General features: G+C 39.4%; 1 protein-coding gene across 13 annotated transcripts in view; it reads right to left on the reverse strand.

The window, feature by feature from the left end:
* The window catches only part of LOC119884380 (meiosis inhibitor protein 1), a 62,325-nt gene that overhangs the window by 22,516 nt on the left and 13,784 nt on the right, over nt 1-26,025 (reverse strand). For 8 of the 13 annotated variants that reach the window (XR_005441017.1, XM_038694807.1, XM_038694846.1 and 5 more), the window contains exons 10-22: nt 24,420-24,519; nt 23,062-23,196; nt 21,752-21,866; nt 21,098-21,204; nt 19,176-19,323; nt 18,762-18,873; nt 11,731-11,791; nt 10,972-11,069; nt 7,371-7,551; nt 5,742-5,898; nt 4,766-4,951; nt 4,429-4,560; nt 3,973-4,162 (exon numbers count right to left, since the gene is read on the reverse strand). Coding sequence is in view for 12 of the 13 variants with exons in the window: in XM_038694807.1 (XP_038550735.1) it covers nt 3,973-4,162; nt 4,429-4,560; nt 4,766-4,951; nt 5,742-5,898; nt 7,371-7,551; nt 10,972-11,069; nt 11,731-11,791; nt 18,762-18,873; nt 19,176-19,323; nt 21,098-21,204; nt 21,752-21,866; nt 23,062-23,196; nt 24,420-24,519 (1,722 nt within the window). In the remaining variant the exon portion in view is untranslated. The remainder of the gene's footprint in view (nt 1-3,972; nt 4,163-4,428; nt 4,561-4,765; nt 4,952-5,741; nt 5,899-7,370; nt 7,552-10,971; nt 11,070-11,730; nt 11,792-18,761; nt 18,874-19,175; nt 19,324-21,097; nt 21,205-21,751; nt 21,867-23,061; nt 23,197-24,419; nt 24,520-26,025) is intronic. The other 5 variants (XM_038694860.1, XM_038694810.1, XM_038694813.1 and 2 more) reach the window with 4 other exon arrangements.

Raw genomic sequence — 26,025 nt, forward strand, 5'->3', positions numbered from 1 at the left:
ACATTACCAAGAAAACACATCAGGTTGCATTGGAAGTCAACATTTGGTTCAACCTACCAGTGTCCTCAAAAAGTTACACTTGCTTGGTTTATTCTATCTGAATACTAAAATTTAGGACTAATACTACTGAAACAATGCTGACAGTTTTCCTGTCTCTAATAAATATATATATATAAATAAAATACAAGACCTGTGTATGATGGCAATTTTATGCAGACTAATAATGTCTGTTGAAACAAAAATCAATACTCTACAGTTCATTCAGGAGAGTCTACATAAACAAGCATCTCCCTTCCTACCGCCTGTACTGACAAAGAATGTTGGAAGGATTCGTTTTAACAGAGGATTAATGGTTTTTCCCTTCCAACATTAATCAGACGCAACAGCGTTCGGGGAAAAGTTTTGCCATTTCAATTTAATTTAAAAACAACCAAGTTTTGGGAGACTTTGTGATTACACTTGCAGGGCAGCCAAAAGAAATATCACCACCATATGCCACATTTACTACATCTAAACAGACGATGAAACTATTATATAGTAGTATTTCAGGATGTGTCTAGCGTTCTTTCTAGGTGGCCATTGTACTGTCTTTTAACTTAAGTATGAGTTTAAACCAACATGACCTTTCACGTGTTTGCTCAGTGAAATGTGTCTTAGAGAAAGACTTCGGACAGTTACATTTATAGAATCTTTTTTATTTCATATTTGACAGAGAGACACAAACAAACCACACAGAACATTTTATAGTGACCAAGTTCAACTGTATATGTGCAGAAGTCTCTTAATGTGGCCATAATCAGCCTGCCTTTAATTCTGTCTATACAGTGCAGTGCTATTTGAACAGCTGTTAGACCCCATCAGACAGAAAAAGCTGCCAGGGAGAACGGCCCAACACACATAAATCGACAAAGGTATTTTTTTCAAATGGTCCAATATGTGAGAATAATTAAACTAAGTGCTTTCCATTATGTTGCAGAAACACATCGTGCCTAAATGGACCTATTAATCCACGCACATTACTTTGTAGATGTTTTACTGCTGTGTAAAGCAATTGTTACTTTCATCATTATTTAAATTCCCAATATAATTTGTTGGCCTACTCAGATCAAGTTTGTGGAGCTGAGGATGAATTAATTTAAAAGTGGAGGATTTTAACCAATTCATACCTATAATCTGAATATCAATATAGCCTGACACATACAAACACACACGCAACACACATGAAATACCAATTTAAAGTTTGCTTTAAGAATTTTACTTACATTCTTTTGCTAATTTTCAATCCCATTATCACTTTTATTTTATTTATTGCCACCATTTTCCCACTGCCGGGAAGAGGATGGATGTGCTCAAGAAACACAGCAGCCACGCCAGATGTCCACACTCCAAAAGTAGCACCGAATACTTAATATTTAAATATATGTGAATTAGTGCTGGGCAACAATTTAAAAATTTAATTGCGATTTTCTGTGATCAATTGCATTTCTATGCTCAAAACTGAATGATGAATTCTAAAGTAGTGTATTGCGCACTACTAATTTAAATGTACTGCTGTATACACAAAATGTGCAATAACATGTGGTTTGCAAAGACTTTAAACAAATAAGGTGCTTTTTACCCTTTACATAGTAGCAATAAAATATTTCTTGTAAATCTCAACTTAAACATTAATGTAATCAAACCAAATATAAAACCAAAGCTATTTGCTACTGCCAGGGCATTTTTTATCTGTTAAAACAAGTTACCATCAGAGTCCAGAGCCACAATCATAACAGGCAACTTCTGAGCAACAGGTTAACATATACATACCTGTTTTCTTGTTTTTTTTTCTGAACAGGTATCAGCAGAATCATTTTTCTTTTATCAGGGAGCAGCATAAAACAGTCTCTGTTCAGTAGCAAGTGTCCCTGTTAGTGACGTGAAGTGGTCGAACACAAGTCGTAGCAACAAGCGGGCACGTTGACCATGAAACTGTCGCGGTTGTGCTTGCCTCATGCACACGCCTGCTGCTAAAGTTGAATTGTTTTTGAACTTTTTGTACGTGATGCGCAGCACAGATCACTGGAAGAGAGACTGATCCTCGCTGTTTGTGAGTTTTACTAATCAGCACGCGGTGTGTAGCTATCCACTTCGCAATGGCATTTGATCGCTTGTCTTGCTTTTGTTTATCTACTTCTCCCAAACGTTGCATCCAACATAGTCTGCTGAAGCCTTCCTTCACTGCTTGTTTGGGTGGGTGATTTGCAAGCTGATCAACATCCCATCCATCTGTTACCCATGGTTTGACTGAATGTGTTTTCAGAGCCAAAGAGCAACAGACTTTCAAAATAATAATAATAAAAATTAAAACTGCGTTAATGTGAGATAAAATAATTCTTGGAGTTAATTAATGCATGCGATAATAACGCGTCAACTTGCCCAGCTCTAATTTTAATATTTAAATCATTTTTCATTAAGTTTATACTGTATTTCACTGAGGCAAACAGCCATTTGTGGTCAGACTAAATGAAACATGAATGGAGTTGACAAGTTTCAGTAGAAAATTTGTATCTTAGTTATCAAAAAGTTTCAACAATGAACCTTATGTCTAGTCTCCACGGCAATGTTGTTAGTTGAGGAGTAAATTGTTTTCTTGCAATGTCTTGGTGTCATCCAATTTTGTGAGGTACACTACATGGTGGGAATTCTGTGGAGAAACATTTAAACAAAAAATAGCTTTTCTTAATCAAGAAGAACCTTTAGGTCAGTATGAAGAGGTGGATATCTGGGACCAAAAAGCCCAGGTGTGGTTGCTGCAGCTGCTGACTGTTTATATAGAGGAAATTTTATTAAGTAACTATTTTAAGTGTCTGCTGTGTAGTGAGAAGAAAGACCGTCATGGTGAATTTATTCTATTACATCTCACAGTGTAGGAGCCAACTAGGTATCTGTGAGTGCATGCACACGTGTGTGTGTTGGTATATATGTATACTATGTGTTTGAGCTTGTACTGAGCAAGGAAGAGACAATTTAATCAAAAGCTTTCATTATTTTGTCCCATCATAAAAAGTAAAGTCAGGGGAGTAAAAGGCGATATTTGCCACAGTCTGTCAACTTTATTTAACTGTATCTGTGCTATAATGAGATACAAATGGACATCAAACCAAATCAGTTGGCATTAATCTTGATACATCATTGTGAATATTGACTGCTATAGAAAATCTTTGCAAAAATGGGTGATATTCTTTTGTGTGAAGAACTGAATGGTGCATTCTGTAGCCCTAATAGTCAGAAAGTTATTAAGGTATTAGTGAGCATTCCTGTGTCTAAATTTGTCTTCAGTGTTTAACTAAGCTGAGAGGTTTGAATTAACTGAGGACTGAGATAATATATTTGCGTAGAATAAGGAAAGTTAACTCCTTTAAGGGTGTAAAGTGTCAGCACAGAAGAGGCCAGGAAGCTTTCACAGACAACAGCGTGGTGGCCCATGAGGAAGTTGTATCCCTATAGTCGTGTGATTTAAATGAGAAGACATACTAGGTCTGTGGGTGTGAGTCTGTGAGTCTTGTGTGATTATGCATTTATCAGTGTATGCATCGGTAATGTGCCATTTGATTTTAGACAATTGTGATTAGCTCCAACAAACAGGTGTGGTTCAGTCCACTTAAAACATGTTTTGTTACACATAATATATTCACAACTCCCTGATTGAGGCAATGAAAGAATCAATTACTGCTTCATCACTGCATGGTAGGTGCAAGAAGCCGCCATAAAGGCTTTATGCTGTGTGACAGAAGTATAAATTAGTTATCACCCCTCCATGAAGCTTTGCTGATAAAAACATTACCTGACTGATTTTTAAACAAATTCTTAAATAGTAACATTACAGTGTATCAATGTTTCCTATATCATCCATTACAGTATATCATGGATAACTGCATTGGACAGCACAGATTTCTGCCTCTTAATTGTTTTTGAGTTTTTGTCTCTTACCCTGTGCAGTGTGTCCCTCTCCAAGCCCATGGCCCATGTTCTCCACACTGAGCCTCTGTAATTCCTGTAGCAAGGCCGGCCTAAGACTGGTGCAAAAATCAGCCTCATACTCTCTTTGACCACGCAAAAGAACTTCTAGCACCCCAAGGGCTCGCCCTGCCAGGGGGGCCTCCCTGGTGCAAACCATGTCCTGTAGTCATACAGACAAGACAGTCAAACAGAAAGAAAGAAGCATGCTTTAAGACTTTTTGTATCAGCATTGTCCTAATGCAGTAAAGCCAACCAGCCACTCAATGCAGGTTTAAGACAAATATGCGTTTTCCACAAACTATGGGAGCCAAGTCTTAATACTGTTTCAGGCTTAACAAACAGTTCTACCAGCATTTAAAAGTATCTTCTCTTTATTGTGGGCAACTTCTTATATCCAAGCTCCTGTTTGGGGTCTCTGGTTCTCACCAGGAGGGTCAGTATGACAGCTGGGTACTTCTCTATCAGAGTAAGCAGCTCCATTGTTTCTGTGTCTGGCTCCTGATCATGCATCTCGTCTGCACGGCTTTCCCTTTCCTCTCCCTTCTCCTGTATGTCTGCCTGCACCCAGGAGTGAAACCCATACAACTTTTCATAAATTCTGATTTTTATTTGAGAGTTCAAAGGGAATTTAAAAAACAAACTCATCTTATCTCTAACAGTTACTATGATGGAGTGAAATTAATTTGTGAAATGTATTTGAGTGAAATCAAATCCATACAATTATTTATTTATGGATGTGAGTTTGAGATAAAGGTCCCCTTACCATGGTCTGCTCTGCATCTGCATGCTGTACTTGCTTGGTCAACCAAAGTTCCAAGACCAGGGGCCCAAATTTCTCTGCTAGCTCCGGATAGCGACAGATGAAGTGGAGGAGTGCAGGATGGTGAATGTAGAGGGAAGAGAAGCTTTGGCAGGAGGACAGTGCCTTGATGACGCAGTTAAAAGGAGCCTTGAGTACGATGGTAAAGAAAAAAAGGCAAAGTACTCTCTTTGAGCATACACACACAAGAACGGTTTGCAGTTTTGAAAATTATTTTCTTCACAACCCAAACGTGAGACTGCTTTTAAACCCCACTGAGGCAGAGCCCTCAGTCACAACAGGGAGTCTTCTGTAATATATATACAACATACTTTCAGAGAAGCTGCAGCACAAAGTTATGCCATGTAATGTACTTTAAGCTAGAAGTACTTTTTTTGAGAAAATATAATTTGTTGTGTGTAGCTTAGGAAAAAAGGCTGAGCTATAATTAATATTCTTTGCTGTTGAATCATCTACAGCAGAATATGGATTTTGCATCAAAAGATGAATATGAGCTGTCAAGCTTTGATTCTGAGGCCTCCACATTAACGGTTACACATTAAACTGGCTCCAGTACATGCTGTACTCTTTCTCTATGCACAGGGAAAAACACCTTAATGCTGCATTGCTGGTTGATAAACCTATCTCAATGAATATGATTTTTTTAACATTATTAGCATTACTAAGTTGACTCACTTAAAAGAAAATAAAAAAAGAATATTTAAAAGTGATGCAGATTTCTTGCATCAGCTGTCAAAGTATATTTTGGAAAGCACTAAAATAAACATTTAAAAATAGTAAAATAAGTCTACAAAAAGTCCATTTACTACAGAGTTTGAAGGTTTACTTAAAAGGATAAAAGCCAGTTTAAACTTTTTAAACTATATTTTGATACTGATGCTGTACATCTTCTGTACAACTTTTCTAAATAAATTTTTACCCCATCAAGGTTGGGGGTCTTATCCTGTGTCATTGCCAGCAGGTAGAGGGCAGAGCGGAGCACAAAGCGAGGCAAGGCACAGCTGCCCTGCTCCTGCACTGAATGCAACACCCACACCACACTGGAGAACACCGTCTGGTCTGGGAGAAGCCTGGATCTCACACACACACACACACACACACACACACACACAGTTTTAACTTTAAATATTACACATACTGTAGATGTGGCTGAACATCTACATTTGAACGTTTACACACAGACACACATACACCTGAATGTCAAACACACCTCAGCAGACACGTTCACTGTGAGGTTAAAGTGGACAAACACAATAACTCTGTGTGCAAAGCAGACAAAGTGCTCCAGGGACATGAAATACAATAAACACATACAAACACAGTCAGTTAGAATATATACCAACGTGTGGACACACACGTATTCACAGATCCTACCTCTGAGTACACACACTCATCCCTCCCACGCTATGTAAATCTCCCATTAATCTTGATGAGACCACACTTTCATCCCCTTCCCCGGGGGGTAATGCATAGCCAAGGTTCTACAGAAGGACATATTAAACTTTCCAAAGAAGCCAACGTATCTCTGTGGTCATAAAATATGTACTTAAGAACACCCTCGATGGGCCGCAGTAGTGCCGCTGGAGCAGGGAGAGAGCAACACGGACATGCAAACCAGCTGGTTTCTTGGTAGAGCTGGGTAATATACTGATATAACTCTGATACTCTGTGATATGACACTAGATATTGTCAGGGATTTTGGTTATTTCAATACTGTGAAAGCTCAAATGTTGTTTTCTGTTCCCAAGGGCTACATTACAGCAAAGTGGTGGTTTGTGAAGAAATGTTGTCAAGTTATTAAACTTCAGCCGGGTAAAATAAACAATAAATGTCTCTGTTTTGTCACTATATCCAGTTTCTCAAGGTTACTTTATATGTAGACATCTCTAAAAGATTTTCAGGTTGTCAATATTTAGGAGATATAATATTTGATTATGTGAATAACGTCAAGCCGTAATCATAAGTTTAAAAACACAAACAAAACTGGAGCACAGACTAGTGATGCAGCCAGCTGGGTGGAGTGCAGAGAGCTTTGGTGACATTTTCCTCTTCATACTGATTTCCTAAGCAAAGGTAAGTACAGTGCTACCAAGAGCTACTGAGCAGCCACCAATCCAGGAAATTACTGTCCTGCTCAAAGACTATTTTTACAGTGCAAATGGATGGTACTATAGCAGAACAAAGTCAGTGCTTCTGGATCAAATCTGCTCTCTCATCTGACAAAACAACTCTGCAGGAGTACCAGGCAAAAGTACTTGACAAGCAAAATCTGTTTTACTGATGCTGAAATATTTATTGGCTAATTCCATTTCCACAAAAATACCGGTTTAAAACATGGGACTTTTGTGGCAATCAATTTTAAATTGAACAAAGATTTCCCTTTTTAATTATCAAAACGTTTACCCGATATTGCTACATTATGAATACGAGTGATTGAGTGATTTGTGCACATTTGAAGTGAGTAAAATAGGTAAAATAATGTTTTCTGGTGCTTGATACTATCCTGTGTAGTCCAGTGGCCAGTCCTACCAGTATTGGCCAGTATTACCTGTCTCCTTGCTGCAGGGCAAGGTGTAGCACTATCAGCAGGCAGTACTGAATGGCCCTTGGTCCTTTATATTCACACAGCTGGAGCCCCGGGGCCTCACACAGTAGAGAGGGCCAGTCCGACAGTCGGCAACACAGAGTGGGAAGGTTGTATTGCAGAAGATTCTCTGCCTCCTCAGCATCTAGGGGATGAACAAAGAAATAAAACAGAAACAGGAAGAAAAGGGGGTTTAATAATCAGTGCTACAACAGGAAAAAGTTATAGGGAGAAGTTGAGAGAGAGAGACGAGAAGAAAGAGGAAAGATATGGATGATGGAAAGAGATGATGGAATAAAGTACAACACAGAGGAAGAGGCTCTGACGCCTCATTTACAAAGGAGCATTCCTCATCAATTCTGTGTTTACGTCTAAAGCCAAGCCAAAGCTGAGATGATGAAAAAATCATCTGGGGGTGAAAATGAGTGGTTTTACACTGATTTCACACTTTTCCAGTTATCTATGTTGTATCCAAAATCCAATATCCATCATTAACCAAGCTACAGATGTCACGAGTGCTTAAATGAATTCTTTCAAAAGTCATATTATGTAATATAGCAAAGTTAAAGATTTTTTTCATAAATGAGTTCCCTAAAGAATAGAAAGACAAGATGAAAAGGAATTATAGGGAACAGTAAGAAGGAAAGTGAAACTGCAAGGGAGAGATAGATCACAACAAAAGACAGGAGTGCCAGTGTGATATAGTGCTAAAGAGGGCTTCCACCTTTTTAAGAACAGAAAGACTGGAACGGCGGGCAAAAGAAAATGATATATGTAAATAAACAATACTGCATAAAATGGTAACAGAGAAAAAAAAGACAAAACAGAGACAAGCGGGGGGAGGGGGGGGGGGTGAAGCACAGCAGGGAATTCAGATTTTTTTTATGAAACATCTAAAAGAGTCAGACTATCTGCACCGTGACGTTGCCTCCATCTCTGGTTTGTCTTTAGGGAACTGGTGAAAGAGAGAGAGAGAGAGAGAGAGAGAGAGAGAGAGAGAGAGAGAGAGAGAGAGAGAGAGAGAGAGAGAGAGAGAGAGAGAGAGAGAGAGAGAGAGAGAGAGAGAGAGAGAGAGAGAGAGAGAGAGAGAGAGAGAGAGAGAGAGAGAGAGGGAGAGAGAGAAGGGCAGATCGGGAGAGGGAGGAGCAAATGAGATGCAGCTTATAAAGAAATGAAAGAGAACAATGGTGAAATAGAAGGGGAAACAGAAAAGAGGAAGATTGAAACATGGCACGGAATAGAGAAAATTGTATGCAATGCAGGTGTGGAGGAAAAAGAGGTTACTTTAATCGCAGGGGGTGAGAAAGGAAGCAACACCATAGACGGTATAAAAGGTATCGCAAGAAAGCAGCAGCAGAGCAAAGAAAAGAATGACAAATAAGTCACAGGGAGATGGCAGACGGGGATAGGGGTCACTGATGCATGACTACACAGAAGCTATAAAGCCACAGCAGGGTCTGCAGGGAGAGAGACTACCAATCAGCAGAGAGGAAAACAAAGTGAAGGTAATGGGAGTAATATAAGAGGAAAAGAAATATAAACAGGGGAAGGTGGCCAACTTGTTGAGGACTGCGGACCTATGGCAAGACAGAGAGCAGCTTGGTCTAGAGGGGCCACTGTGGAAAAGAGCAGGAAATAAAAGGTACTGTTTAGAAACCAGAGAAGAATGAGGAGAAAGGCAGCAGGCACCAAGGCAGCCGTCATCTCCAGGGAACTGAGGGGAGAGTCGAGAAGAATAGAAGGATGTCTCAAAAGGTCTCAAAGGGAGGACAGGGAGGGAGAGGAACACGGCAAAGGACATACAGATGAAGAAGATGAGAAGGGACACAAAAGATGGGAGGAAGATAACAAACAGACCTACAAAGCAGGCTGCAGTGACATGTCACCTCCTGCTCGGGTTTTGATCGATAGAAAATAATTGAGGACAGAGAAAAGAATTTTTTTTAGATAGCTATATATTTAAAGTTCAAATGATCTGCAATCTCAGAGCAATGCAAACAACAAAACACAGAGAAGGAGTATAGAGCAAGATGGTTAAGGAGAAACAGCAAAACTAAAAACTGATAAATTCTGATTTACAAAGTTTAATATAAAGACAAAAAATGAACTCTTTGAACAAGAAAAGCAGCTAACATAAAATGGAAAAGTAAAGTTCAAGACAAGACCAAAGACACATGAGAGAAAGCAAGACGCTGAAAATGAAACTGCAACAGATAGGGGTGATGAAAGGGAGGGAAATGTAGACATGCAGAAAAAGGAACAAACAGAAGTCTAGCTCCTCGGAACTCATTATTCACAGCCACAGACACACATAAACAAATACACACACAGTCTGCATACCAACACGCACACCTACAACCTAGCTCATACAAAATCTCATTATCTCAAAGAGATATTTTACTCAATTGTGGTTTCAAGTGTCACAGAACATCTCCTGGGAACAACTGCAGATTCCAATAAAATGTTCCTAACATTTCATTTTAAGTGCCGTTAGTGAAATTGAACTGGATTTTAGCATCTGTTTTACTGTTCTTTATTTTTATTTACTTCAGTCTCACCATATTCAGAAGTAACGTCCCTTTAATAATAATAATAATAATAATGATAATGCATTACATTTATATTAAGGCTGAACGATTAATCGTTTTCAAATCGAAATTCCGATTTGAAAGAACATGATTAGCTAATCGTGTAGACAGCGATTAAAATGTAGGTTAATTATGCAGCGCATCTGACCTGTTTTAAACAGCCATGCAGTTAAAATTCATTCAGTTGTCATCCTTGTGTGACAGATCTGCACTGAATCGTAATATGTCTGGCAGAAAAATCGCAATTAGATTTTTTTCCCCAAATCGTTCAGCCCTAATTTATGTCGTGCTTTATCATATAAACTCAAAGCCTGAGTGATGCACTGCAGCCATTTGCACCAGAACGCTCACCACACATCAGCTTGAGGCGGAGAGGGAGGGAAACATTGATCCATTTACTCTGGGGGATGATTAGATGGCCAGATGGAGAAGGCCACGTTAGGGAATTTTGCCATGACACAGGGAAACCCCCTTCTCTTTGAGACGCACTAAGTGCCACGGGATCTTTAATGACCACAATGAGTCAGGAGCTCAGTTTAACGTCTCATACGTAGGACGAGATAGGTAACTAGAAGTGTTACCTGTGTTGTTACAGAGTGCAGTGACATTTAAGAGACTTAGCATTAGCTTTTTCCCACAGGAACACTGGCAAGGGTACAATTTAAGGCCATTTTCACACAATCTTCAGACCAAAATATTAAATATTTATAAAAAGTGTTCACAGGGATTAAGATTGGGACTTTTCAATGGACACTAACATTCATGATAAAACAAACCGAGTTATATTTAGGCTATGGAAAAGAAATGATTTGAACAACTGACCTTCTTTACGTAAAACAAACAAATCTTGAACAGTATCAACAGTTCTGTTCAGCTCTTCAAAAGTCTCAGATGTTAACATGACAAGGAACAACAGCGTTTTACTGGTGCTGCATGTACACTGTGAGTGTTGCAAGTGTCTGTGCGTATTTGCATACCATTCTGGTAAGCTCCAGAAGCAGGTTCTGACTGGGAAAGCAGACACATGCTGAGTTTCTGTAGAAAACCACAGCATGATGCATTCAGATTTGGGTTCCTGAAAGAATTGGTAAGAGGGGGAAACACACACACACACACACACACACACACACACGAGAGAGTCAGAGAAAATAAACATGAGTACAAATGAAAAAAGACAGTTGAAAAAGAGACAGCAAAAATATAGAATGAATGAGGGACAGCACACCTCCTTTACAATACAAAGAATGAACTGTGAGACACACCACAGGTCTTGACTTCATCCATTTAAATACGAAACATCGTCATTTCATTGCAGCTCAGAGTGGGGGGGGGTTAAACCTACAGTCAACCACTTTTATGACCACACTAACACACACGAAAGCACAAACAAACAAACTAACATACACTCACACACAGTAGGCTTTCAAACTGCAGATCCGTTGCTCTGAGACACACACTGCTGAGAAGACTGGCTTTTTGGAAAAAAAAGTAGAGAGAGTGGCTCAGAAATGACAGATGCCTCGTTCGTGTTATCTGTCTCATTGTTCAATGTGCTCCGACAGGGAATGATAATAAGAACTCAACTTTCTGAGCAAGAGCCACCATGGTTTAACACACACACACACACACACACACACACACACACACACAGCTACACTTTGTAGACAGCAGAGCTTTGGTAATTGCTGTGTGCATGTGTGTGTGTCTTCAGATTATCCTGTTACACTGTACAGTACCTGTTTCCTGCACAGAGGAGCCCTTTGTGTTCCAGAGCCAGCCTGTAGAAACCAGAGGATGCTGGAGGGAAGAGGAGGTGAAGAGCAGAATAAAGGAAGGATGAGACAGTAAAAAAATGGGGAAAGGAGAGGGATGGTAATAAAAACACTGTTTATACAACACCTCTCCAAACAAAAGTCACACAATACATCACAGGCAGAAAAGAAACAAAACATGATAATTAAAGTCCATACATATTGTAAATCAAATAGCAGAAAACTAAGAAAAGGAAACAAATCTTCAAGGCTATCGTTTTAAGTACAAAAAAGAGCATGTCTAACATGCTGATGAAAAGGGCCATTTAAGATCAGTGTTGACAATTACATATAATGGTTTAGAAGTACTCTCTCTACTATTAAAAGGAGGAGAAAGAATAAGATGAAAGAATAAGATGGAAAGGTAGAGAGGCATTTCACAATGCATAGTGGGAGAGAGCGATACGTGTGTCGTCGTTATGAAAGAAACCAGCCACATGATTTAGTCTCAGTCCATGATCCCCAAACCTTCATACAATATCTCTCTCATTAGTTTTCAAGCCCCATTATTTGGCTACATTGGAGGTAATGGGACAGCAGTAACTATATTGTAACACAGTACTTAATGTCTTGGCTGTTTCAGTGCTGCAGTGAGTGAGAGAGAGCACCACTCACTAATTAGAGGGAAGTATTCATTTCATAAAGCTACTAACACATACTCTTGAGGATGTATGCCAAGGTACTGTTCAGCCATATCTGCAAAAAAAAGTGTTCTCTACTTTGTTAACCGCTTGCAGCATAAACATAAAGCTTAAGTTTCTTTTTAATACCACCACGCTGGCTGTGGCTAGATGCCCAAGGCAACAAGTTTCCTGTCAATAATTAAGGCTCATCATGTGGACTGCCAGCTTTGGACAGATTGCTTAGTTTTCCCCCTACAGGGATGTGAAATTTCATCAAACCAACATATAGGCATGTACCCCTATCTTTGACAAGAGCAGAGTCAACTGTTAGCAATGATGTTTCTGGCATCATCTGTTAAGTGAAGAAATAACATTAAGTTTATCTCTCATAGTGTAATTAGATGGGAACTCAGCTTTGTAGTAGTGTTTCTGTTTATTGAATTTATTTAGACATTTAAGGCTTTAAACAAAATTTACTGTAAGCAAGGTACGGTTGTAGGCAACTGGCAAACCAGAACTAAAACAGCAGCCTTGTTTAGAAATATGTTTAGTTAGGATGGTAATTTTTTGTATTCCCATGTGGGCTAAACACCCAGTTTCATAGAGGTATGGGCTTGAGCTAAATCCTGCCAGCAGCACCAGCAGCAGGGGATTGAATATATAACATACACAAACAGCGGTAACAAGACTTAAAAGGTAATTTAAAAACATGAGGTGGGTGGGCTCTCCCTGTTCAAGCCATCTCAGTTACTGATTTCACAAATCGCATCACAGTTAAACGGTATCTTAAATATTCAGTTCATCACTGACATCCATCAGACAAACATGTACGTTCAGCTGACAGAACTCCTAAGAGGAACACTTGGTCAAAATAAAAAAAGGAAATCTGTCCAAGTCTCCTTTCATTAAGCGGCTTAATTACCAAATTCTAATTCTAAGACAAATATATATTTTATGAAAGCAGAAGGAAATTTGTTATATTACTCAACTGGACTGTATAAAAACAAAAACATCTCATGAAACAGTTTACCTACTTAATTAAAAAACTGTAAGTAAGAAAGTTAATCAAGTAGGTTTTAGTGATTATACAGTGTGCTTAACATACTTTATATCAATGTAACTTATCAGCATTTTATTCCAGTGTTTGTCCTGCACAGATAATTACAAGGTGGCTGCCTCTGTCAAATTTCATCCCACCAACAATGCTCTGCAATACGGATGTTTTCAGCTAAACACAATTTTCTAGTAAGTGTTGCACTTTGTGGATTTCTGTCTTTTGTAACTGCGGTTGCAGCATTACGCTGATATGGTGATGCTGTATCATCTGCACAGCGCACCGAAAAAGACGCTACCCAAACTTCCAGAGAGAAAGGGGTGGTAAATAGTCAAGCGTATTTTTTACGGGCCAAAACAATGAATTCCCTTTTGTTCTACAAATACATTTGTTTCCGTTTAATTGAGATGAGATATTATGTCAAATACAAAGTTAAAGTAGAGACCAGAGTGAAATTTGAAGCAAAATAAAATTATTGCTATAGAAGGGTTTCTAGTCTATATACACTACTGGATGCGCGCGCAGCCAGGGGGCAAAAACGCTTTGTTTGCTGGTCAGAAGACTGTAGTCAACCACCGCAATCAACGTAGATTATGCATTTATTGTCAATTCTTGGTGACTTAATAATATCTGTTTGTGCTTCATTTTGAATATTAATATAACATGCACAACCGCACAGCTGCTAGCCAAAAGGCTAATGGAAGAACGAGGGAGAGAGGCATTCTTTCCAGAGCTGTACTGTGGTATAGTGAGTACTGCCATTAAGCCTAGCTGTGTCACACTCAGAGATGCAAAGAACATTGTCTTCTGTTGTAAACTTTGTGTGACCAGCAAAAAGTTAACAACTGTGAACAATTTTGTATTGAAGCATGCAAATTTTCTAAATAAATAAATACATAAATACATAATATAAAATAGCCTAAGTCACTGGCACCTTTTCACGTTCCTTTTTAAAACTGTAGCCTACTTTTACTCTTTACTCCAATATTTTCTTAGGGCCAGTAATCTACTTTTAATTTTGCTACATTTTCCATTCATAACTTCATAACTTAACCACTTGATCTACTAATACAACTGACATCCATTCATCTACAAGCCGGCAAGTGAAATACTTTCACTTTCCATTAACGGCGTAATGAAAACGTATTCAGTCTCTGCAGAGCAATTGTAGACTACACACTGTAACATCTGAGTCTGATGATCACAGGATTGATTCTGATATATTAACAGTATCCTGTTGTGGAAAAGAGCATCACTTTCTTTTGATGGACATTAGCCTGTTTCTTTCACATTGGTGAGTCCATAAACAGAATGTTGCCAGTGAAAGTAATCTTGGCTTAGCAGCTACCAGCTGTTATTTATTCAGGAAACAATCGTTTGAGATACACAGAGAGTGAGAGAGAGAAAATATGTGCTCCCGCTTTTCTGCCACAATAATTCCTTTCCTTGTAAAGATTTTGTTCATAGAAGCTTAGGATTAATCAGATTGTTTTGACTGCCTTTGCTATTGCAAAGCAAGTGGTTTGGTTGGCTACATGTCCATAATAAAAGATACAGGCAACAATAGTAGGCTAGGCAGCAAGCCTGATATTTTAAAGTGATCTTATCAATACCTTCATGGAGATTTAAAAAGGAAAATAATTGTATTAAACAGAAATAGCTAAATTACAGATACTCAACAAGCAAAGCAAACTGCACAGCAGCTGCTTCTAACCTGATGCACAGCAGGTGAAATATATTATTAAAAATATTATACTTTTAGTTGTTTGTCATTTTTTTCTTTTACTTGATAAAGTTTTTATGGGAGTAATTGTACATTTTCTTGAGTAAAGATTTTGAATACCCTACCCACCACTGGCCAGCGGCGCCAGTACCAGCGCTGACATGGTGAACATGAGATGGACAGCCGAGATGAGGGCAATTGCACAACAGAGTCAAAGCCAGCACAGTCCAAAGCTTGATGATGATATGTCTTATTTATTTATTTATTGTATTCAAGGGGCTGACCAGGGACAAACTCCTGGGCTATATGTTTGCCCCTGGCCATCCTTCACCTTAAAAACTTGCGTCCTGGGGTGTGTACGTGTCTCTGCTACGTGTCCATAAACAATTTAAAAGTAGTCAAAATTGTCACACAGAGATGAGCTGCGACACATACTGTAGAATATTCTACAATATTGTTAGGCCAATGGCATGTCAGAGTTTGCATTGAAGACAGTTCTGTGTTCACAAACATTTGTTGCAGGGAGAGTCAGGGCCAAGTGAGATACAGGTAATATCACAGACAGCTCACAAGTGTAACATTAGGATAACTAAATACATTTGTACTGTGTCTCTGTGCACCCGAGTCTTCATAATCTCCCCTCTCCAGTCTATTCTCCATCTTCTGTCACTGCAAATACCCTCTTTCAGCCACACTAATAAGTACATTCTGTTTTCAAAAGTAATTTGAAATGAGCATTTAAGGGCTTTATTTAAAAAGAAATTTAAAAGGGGGGGGAGGGGCATTCCCCCTAGCATTTCAGCGTCCCACCAGTTTCTATGTTGCCCCTAGGCACCTGAAAGTATGGAGCAGATTTTTTCCGCCTCCAAGCAGGGAAAGTTGGTGACAAACAAGAGACAGAAAGACGAAACGATCTCTATCTGAAAGCATACGTTTGCTGGATTACGCTGCAAACTTTTGTTTAGTATGAACAAGTGAATGCAACATAATAATGAATATTCTTTCCGCATGAAAGCGGCTGCACTCTCCCCGCCCGACTCTTGTCCACTAACGCCCACCCCTTACAGATCTACACCAATCAAACACAAGTAACATGAAAAGAACATAAACAACAACCAATGAACGCCCCTAATCCGTGTGTACTCGATTTTTGATACCTTGGTACATCGGGGACCAATTTAAGTGCGACACACAACCAAAAAGAACCCCGGTCTGCTGCTAATGACTGTCAAATAGATGTTATATGGACATATTATAATATAATATATTTACCCACCACATTGGCGGGTAGCATTCCAACATTTGGCCGCCAAACAGAAAATCCACCCGGCCATCTGACTGGCTGGTCAGCAGCACGGGGGCAACAGCGCAATCCAAATGAACATTTGCGACAGTGTTTCAGCTGGAAACGTCTTTGCCACACAGCAAAAATAATCACTAAAGAAAACAAAACTGCTTTCTGACGTTCAATGGTTTAATACTACTCAATACCTCAAAAACGATGGAAATAGCTGTAGAACTCAGGAGGAGTACACACATCCAAGTCCCGGTTAATATCTCTGAGCAACCCATAACCCTGTCACTACAACTACTACTACCTACATCAGCACTGAAATGGAATATTAACTCCAACCACATCATCAAAAAGGCCCGGCACAGACTGTACTTCCTCAGCCAACTGAAGAAGTATCATTTCAAAAAAAATGTGTGGGTCCACTTTAGGGCTGAACGATTTGGGGAAAAAATCCAATTGCGATTTTTCTGCCAGATATTGCAATTTACGATTCAATTTGCAATATTTTTTTTTTTGAAGTTTTGCTAAAGTTCAATATTCACTGCCAGTCTATTTTTGACGGAAGCTCCCGATCGTACATCAACAATAAACACAGTTAAAACAGACAAAAAAAAGAAACAATTTAACTATGTAGCCTACTTAACCATGGTAGAAACACAAAAATCAAGGACAACTGAACAAATAAGCAAAATCCGACACCTAAAATGCTCTTATTCTGAAATGCTCCATGTGGATATGTAACGTTGGCCTGCAGAGAGCGGAACAGAACGGGCTCACAGAGAGATGTTATCCGTAGTAGAAGCACACAAAATGAAAAATTAACAACATGTGCACGCTCCCTTGTTTTCGTCCAGTTCCGTTTATTGTTGTAAAATGTACACAGCCCATGCCCGCTCTGATTGGTGAGTAGGATTGTAACAGGAGGCACATGGAGCTTGTGACTGGCGAGCAGATCTGATGACATCGGAATTCATTTTAACTTCATGACTGTTTAAAACGGGTCAGATGCGCTGTGTAATTAACCTACATTTTAATCGTTGTTAACACGATTAGCTAATCTTGTTCTTTCAAAATGCAATTTTGATTTGAAAACGATTAATTGTTCAGCCCTAGTCCACTTCTATAAAGCCATCACAGAGAGCATTCTCACATCATCTCTCACTGGAAGCTCAGACTACTTAATATGCTGGGGAACTGAACTCTGCATATCATATATATTCACAGTACATACTCTCACATTCAAGTGTTTCCATTGTGTAACTTGTAGGAACAAAAATTGAGGGTAAATTGCATCACAAATCAGTTTCCAATGTAACTTATAATAATAATAAACAAATACTCAAAGTTAAGATAATGATTATTGAATATTAATTTGCCTATAGGTTGCCTTTTATATTAAGTTGTTCAACATAGTTTGCACGTTATAAGTAATCAGTATATTTTGCATGCTATACTTAGTCATTATATTCATATAATCATCTGAGGCCTACTGCCCAGGGACCTCCCCTTCCCCTTACACCACACCTCTCTCTCTCTCTCTCTCTGAGAGGCGCTGAGCAGTTTTGGAGGAGTGAGGTCAGCACAGAAAAAGCTAGGCGCACAAGAGGTGATAACGTTAACATTAAATACTGTACTGTAATTATTCAGGGAAGTGTTAACGGGGTGGCCACAGTGATTAAAGAGGGATGATTAATTGTTCAAACTAAACAATGGCTAAGCTGAGGATGATTAAAATATGAGAATAGAAGATGATAGGATCAAAGGAGAAAAAGGAGAAGGTGTGAGGCCCAAGTAACAGGTATGTACAATGCTGTGAAAAGTACTTATGCAGAGTCGTTAAAAGCACATACATGAAACTAATTACAACATGAATAGTAAATTTCAAGAACAAGATAGTACAAGTATGATTACGTAAAATGTAATTTGTGAGGAAGGGGTATAAAAGCTGGGTCGTAGCAAGTGCAGTTTGGTTCTGCATTTTTGGACCTGTTTGGTGCGATCTCACATGCCACCAGTTGAAGAATGAAGACCATCTATCTCTCTATCTCTCTCTCCTAGAATTCACATCTACACTGCAAATGCCCCCTTGTGAACTATAAATGTTGACAAATTGATTTGATTTTAAACAATTAGCTGTTTGTTAAGTGTAAAATTAACACTCTTATTAGGGACCCTCCAGTTTATGCAGAACCAGTAATAACAATCAAATCATGGGACACTTGCTGCTGTTGATATGAGGTTATACAGTGTCACCCAACTCACCAAGCTTATTTGCAAAGACAGGCATATGAGATGGAAGCAGGGTGAACTGGGAGGATAGGATGGTGTAGAAGTGCTGCAGTATCTGAGCGTTGGGTGCACGCTCACACATCCTCTACCAAGACAGACACACACACACACAGACAATTACACACACACAAAAGGAAATCACAGATAAATGACCAAAAAACAAACTGGTGACAATTTTGTCTTGTCTGATTGATTATTTGGCTGAAATTAACCAACTTAAACTCAGAAGTAACGGAGTAGCACTCCGGCACAAATTAAGCACTGGACGTGACAAGTTGCTGGATCACTTTCTCACATGTGTGTGACTGAAAGATGAAGTTCAAGATTGGAAGATAATAAATCAGATGTGTCCATCTGTGCGTATGTGTTGTTGTTTCCAGCGCTCACAATCACGGTGGGTATCCAGACGGCGTCACAGCAGCGCAGCAGACATTGACACAAAGATTCCAGTGAGTCTGGAGCATCGCTGTGTTTAGATGGAGCTGTGAACGTGTTCTCCTTCAGAACAGGCTCTAACGCACACTTCTCAGCCAACCTTGAACAAACACAGAAATAAATCAATGCAAACACACCCTCTCACATACATACAAAATGACATAAAGAACAGACACAAGAAATACAGGTACACATGTATAGAAAGGATTTCACTAAATACCCTCATCTACATGTAGTTGAAAAATGTGAAAAATGGAGGTGGGCTGGAAATATTAATTTCAGTGACTCCACTAATATTCACAATTATTCAACTATATTAACATTTGATGTATCACAAATTAACATTCGATCCAATACAAACCTTGAATCAAGACTTTCAGAAACAAGTTATAAGGAAACAAAGCTTTTAGGTTTAACGTACAGATGTGTTTACGTTAAATGTGTTTGTGGCCACTTTTCATCTCAGTGATAAATTAATCAGTTTTAATTCAGTTACTGATTGGACTTCATTAGCTCATCTGTTAATAACTTATTATATCATAACTCCCACAGAATGACAGTGTAACCGTGGTGCAGCTGTACAGCATGCTAGCCTCGAAAACCCAGCTGTATAGCTCTCCTTATTAGCTAGGCTCCTTACATGCTTGCTAATAACTTTTAATAGCTGGGTCTCCGACATTGACAGCGTTGTGCAGCTGTGTTCACGAGGGAGAGAGAGCGATTGAATGAGGGACGGGTGAGAGAGAGAGGGAATAGGCCTAGTAAAAAAAATTGAAAATCAATATGTGGCGGTCAGCATTGATATTGTGGTAGGCTGCCACAAATAAATGAATGTATGGGAAACACTGTAACTTATCTGCTCATGTTCAAAACTTTCTGCACATTCAGAATCTCTCCCGCTATCTTTGTAGCCTACTCTGACATGTAAATAAAAAAAGACGTAATAGGAGACTAACGTCATTAGCCTATTTAAATAGAATTCATAACATTTTACTACATGCCCTATATGCATTATGTTACTGATTCGCTAGAAGTATCCCCTTGAACATCTGACAGACACAGAACTGAATGAGACGAGGAGGTGCTCATGTCGGGGAAACGCAACTAACCGACAACACCTGTGATCAGGCAGAAATCTCACGAATAATTCCACACACATTAACTTCAGCACCTCTGATAAAGTGCCGCTTACAATCCCCAACAGAGCAAGTCAGGGCTTCATTTTTTAACGTTACATTTTTATAGCCTACTGAAACTACTGTATATGTCTGCTTTGCCACAAACTGTTTGCAACTCACAGTGCGAAGTCGGTCCACGTTACTCGCTGGTGTCGCAGCGAAGTTGCTTTCAGGGAACTTCCCGTTCCCGTGAAGGCAGCACGTTCATGTTCAGGCAGCTGCACCACAAGTAGCTGACGGAGGAAAAAAATGCACATTCTCGTACTGTTGTGAATCCTAAGTGTAAACTCAACTTAGAATTTCCAACCAACAAACGCCCCCCAAAAGCAGCTCAGTGCCCCCCTGGGGGGCGGTACCGCCCCCGTTGAGAAACACTACTTTATTATAACTTGTATAGCACTCGGGTGATGTGTTTGTAAAGCAGCTGTCTGGTTGTTGCTCTGATTTTTGCTGTGTGACACACTACAAATTTCCGAAAGTACCAATAAATATCTATCACCTATAAACGTGCATTCCCGTTACCGGGGGATGGAGTAAAAGTACTTCTTAAACGACACATGGATGAATCGTTGAAATAATCTATAGAAGCTTTGAATACTAAAATCATTGTTAGCTGCAGCCCTAGTTTATTCACTTGTGAACTGTCCTGGTGATCCCATTTAACTCCTTGAACATGTGACTTGACAATGTGCTGACCTGCAGGCAGCCTGAAAACAGACCAGGGCCTGGAGCAGAAATTCTTCAGACCTGGAAGACCTCTTCAGATTCCCCTGGAGGACAACAGAGAGAGATGGGGAAAAAAACTAAAGAAACAGGATGAGAGAAAAGAGTAGAAGTGGAGCAAGAGACAAGTAAATCTGATCCCATAATATCACAATACAATTAAAATGATCATTTTATCAAAGCAAATCATCCAAACAGATTTCCTCAAGGGAATCATTAAGGATTTATATGAAACAATGAAACGTCCTCATTAAGACAGGCACTGAGAAAACCCTGACGTCCTCCTGTGTTTCTTCAGTGAAATTTCATAAAGATGAATTTTAATCTTGTATCTGTAGACGGCTATGAGGAAAAGAAAAAGACATTCATTCCTTCAGGAAGAATGAATTCCCTTTGATTGAACATGTCAATCACATACTGTACTGTGTGACATGTTGCTAGATAGCATTAAAGGCAGATATGTCAGTGTCATCAGCACTACACAAAAAAAAAAAAAAACTCTCTGGAGAAGAGGAAGTCTCAGACAAACAACACAGACAGTTCTTCTTCACCACCAGTTCTTGAATTTTTCATTATCTTATAACTACTTTATATCTGAGGATAAAACATAAAGCAAAACTAACTCACAGAGCTTCGATGATGAGCAGTAGAGGGTAGGGGCAGCTCAGAAATTCTGTTAGTGATGGCCTCTATCAATCCCCCTATCTCCCTGTACTGGACTGGTCTGGACTGGTGGTTCAATCTGGAGAATTCAGAGAGTGGCAGCAGTTTAAACAAAGAAAACACCTGATATTAAATCAAACAATACTGTATGACTGTTTTAAACAGGTTGGGAGGGAGGGAGCATGGTGAAGGGAAGAGACAGGCTGTAGCAAAAAGGGACATAATGTGCCTGGTATGGGTTTGCTGGAGGGTATAAAGTTGTCCTTAAAAAAGCACGTACATCAATTTATCTAAGAGTAAGTCTATTCATCTGAGTGAGTGTGAGTGTGTGTGTGTTTTCTATTTACCTGTGACATTGTGCAAATATATGTGCATACACATGTGGGTTGTCTATTGCTGTGTCCCAATTTGGATACTTCCGTTAGTATGCTTACATGTAGTGTACACGTGTTCATGATGACCTTGAGTGGTGGGTGAATTTCGACAGGGCAATGTGGTCTCAAATCAAAGACAGCCATTATGCACTTACTGAAATGACGATTACAACATTTGACCGCTTCCTCTTCGTCTTTTTAATGGCGAACTGTAACCGAGTGGATCATTATCTGCTACATTTGACCAAGATCTTCAACCACCAAAATATCTGCTGTCTCACTAGTTTTGCTCACTTGACTTCAATTACATTTTTTTTTTAAATGAAGCTGCTTTTACTTTTACTTGCTTGTGTGTGCAATCGCAAACCAGTTTTTCCTCTGCCGCCATATTAACAAGTCTGAAAATAGGTTGGTGGTCCCTCCCCTTTCGCTAAAGAGCCAAGATGGCGACCTTTAAGGGTGTGAAGTGTTCAGCGTTCCACACTAAACTTTTTGACCATTATGTATACTCCAGGTAATAGTTAGGGCTGCACGATTTGGAGAAAAAGTCATATTGCGATTATTGTGGACAACATTGCATATTGCGATTGCAATTAGATTAATCGTGCAGCCCTAGTACTAGTTAATGCACTGTGAATGCATTGATGCACACAAAATAACAAGTGCAAGTATGGAAAAGCGCAAATTGAGATATATATGATATATGTGTGTTCAATCACTGATGAGTGTAAATGAGGCATGTACCTGTTTGCAAGTTCAGCTTTGATAATTTATACATTCCTTCATAACTAACATGTCTGGAAGGACTCTAATGAGAAATAACTTCCATAGATTTCAATAACAAACAATCCTCAGGACATATGTGACTCCTTTATGTATCTGCAGCATGTTTGTGTATACCTGAACAGGACAGAGGCAGCGGTGGCAGCCTGTGTGGCCACCAGCAGGCAAGAGGAGGAGACTCCAGCCAACACAGCCTCTGAAACTGCCACAAACTCTGGAGCACTGGGGAACAGACGCACGCTTGGGGGTTGCCTGTACACACACACACACACACACACACACACAGCACCACCCCCACATCCCCCCAAAATTACAGTGCATTGTTTTGCAGATAAATAAATGTACCGTTGTTAAATTGTAGCCTAGCAACAGAACAGATCCCAGACTACACAGAGAAACATGATATGATACATTCTGCTGAAACCACTGTTGTGAGCAAATAATTAAATACCAAAACAGTTAAAAATGGCACATTACTTTGGGTCAGAGAGAATTATGCCTTTTAGAAATCTATGCCGATATGGAATTTTGACATGGACATAAATAAAGGCCCGTCAAAAACCAGACAGTATGTTCTTTTGCCTCATCCCTCTATCATTCTTTGGCCAACACCAGCAGTGACTGTTTGCTGAATCATAATGCGATCCCTCTGTCTCACTCACCAACACACACATACATTATTTTCTCTTTCTCTTTCAAGGCAGGGACACATAACAAACAAATAGTGCTGATCTAATGGCATGACGAGGATCACCAGAGTATGTCTCTGGTATAAGACACAGCACCATAACAGCTGTGTACTGGCTCCCTGTTGCCCCAACAGCAGTCACATAGAACATCCTAAATAACACACGTGTGCATGGTGTTTAACTATTAATGCCAACATGCACGGAAACATACACAAACACAAAATGCACTTAGTCACACACATGCACTGTAAACAAACATGTTAATAGTCAAACTGGGCAAGACTCATCTTCATTTCTCTTGCTCACACACACACACACTCTTTAGCGTGTTCAGCACTTTAACAGCTCTGGTCTAGCTACTTTTTTACTGTTCCAATCAGCGTAAAGGACAAATTTCCCTCACCATTTGAAATCTCTTATCCCCTGTATCATTGCCATGTGACGGGTGGAACATTCAATTAAAATTATGTCAACCTTGCAGAAATATGACAGTGTTTTCCTAGCTCGTAATATATTTTCATCTGCGAGCCAGCAGTTAATTCAAATATAATTAAACTTCCCAGTGCACCATATTTAACATGTCTAACAGAAGGTCGCTTCTCCGTGTCAGTGTAACTTAAGTTGTACATACTGTTCAGTTTGTGTACAAACATACAGTGGTGTAATAATCATTATAACTGTGTGTGTTGTTTTGGTGATATTAACATGCATAGAATAATGTTACACACACATTCACTTCAGTAGAATAATGTTGGCATTAGAACAAACCTTACAGAGCAGTCTCACCTTTCCAGTATCTCAGTAAGGAGCAGCAGACCTTGTTTCGGCACTTCCAGGTTGGTCAGCCGCAGAGACTCTTTCAGACTGCGCACCAGGGACTCAATACCTAACAAATACAAACACTGATTGTGTCAAAGAAATATTTCTGTACAGAAATACTTGCTAAGTGCCAAAGTTATGAGAGTGCTTTGGCTGGTGTCTACACTGCAGGCTACAGCGACTTCCTGCATTAAAATGCGTGACATGCTCCAAAAAGTAAGGCATGCACACACACACACACCCACAATCATGCATGTGGTACATCTTTCTAATTTACTGTTACACAGGATCTGCTGTAATGATCTCATGTTCTGTTAGGAATGTGATTTTTGTGTTCATATTTCCTGTTTAAGTCCATTTTTGGTTCTGTGTTTCTCTGTGTAGTCTTGTTTAGTTAGTTCTTAGCCCTGTGATTATTATTATTCATCTGCGTCCTTAAGTTACTTAATATCTGTCTTGTCTCGTATCTTAGTTCCTAGTTCAGTGTCTTAGTTCTTAGTCCTGTACATTAGTTCTTTTTTTAAGTGTTTACTCCTGGTCTGTGTTCTTCTGTTGGTGGTTATTTTGCCCCATGTCTGCCTGTCAAGCATCTGGCTGTTTCCCCTGCTGTCTCTCTGCCTGTCTTTCTTCTGTGCCTAATTAGTCCTGATCCCCTTCACCTGTGTTGCTCTCGCCCTGCTCGTTAGTCCCTGGTGTGTATATATGTTTGGTGTTTCTCTTCAGTCTTGGTCTGGTCACTGTAGTGTGTAGACGCTCTGTCCCATGTTGCTGTGTGTTGTCCTGCCAGCCTGCCTTATTAGTTGTGTTTCCCTGGATTTGGATTTCTGTTGGAATCAAACCTTTTTTGAACTGTACGTCCTCTGCTCTGCGTCCGGGTCCCACCTGCTCAACCACCACAACACCCTGCCATGTTCAACATGAACTATAACAAGAACTTAACAGTACAATGAGTATTTACACCAGATATCCTGTGTACTGGTAAATTAAGTTTGTACTTCAAGTGTCAGACAATTTCTTTGGAGTGGAGTTGACGTGCTGCAGAACTGAAGAAAGCCACAGGCTGTGGAACCTCAAATAAATCATCTAGTGTAATAGCAAACACCAAAGGCATACAAACACACACACATACGCATCTCTGTGTAAGAACAATATTCATTACCATTCACATTTTTGCAATTCTGTAAATGCTACCAGGTTTTGTGGCCATTTAGTCATCTTTTATTACATTACAATAGCACCATTTGTCATTCGTACGCACAGTGTACAGTAGCTACCTCTGTTCTTCTATTTTCCCCTGTGCAGTAGGGTAACTGTAATGTATTGAGGAGACGCAAATGCCAAAAAACTCAAACTGCAATGAAGTATGAGGCTGAGGAAAACTACTCCAATTCCATGTTGATATCTAAATTCTAAATTAACATTCACATGCTGCACAGCTTCTTTTTGCACGTCTATTAGGGCTGCTAAAAAACAAATTAGGATTATTTTGACAGATAACACAATGTGTAGGCCAGGGCAGCTCTGCAGCACTACCATACTTCACTATAATGCCGTTTTGTCACACATTTTACCT

The sequence above is a fragment of the Micropterus salmoides genome, unplaced genomic scaffold (genome assembly GCF_014851395.1).
Source record: "Micropterus salmoides isolate LMB-PRFRI ecotype aquatic unplaced genomic scaffold, ASM1485139v1 Ms_hic_scaffold_10, whole genome shotgun sequence".
In the NCBI taxonomy this organism is placed as follows: Eukaryota; Metazoa; Chordata; class Actinopteri; order Centrarchiformes; family Centrarchidae; genus Micropterus; species Micropterus salmoides.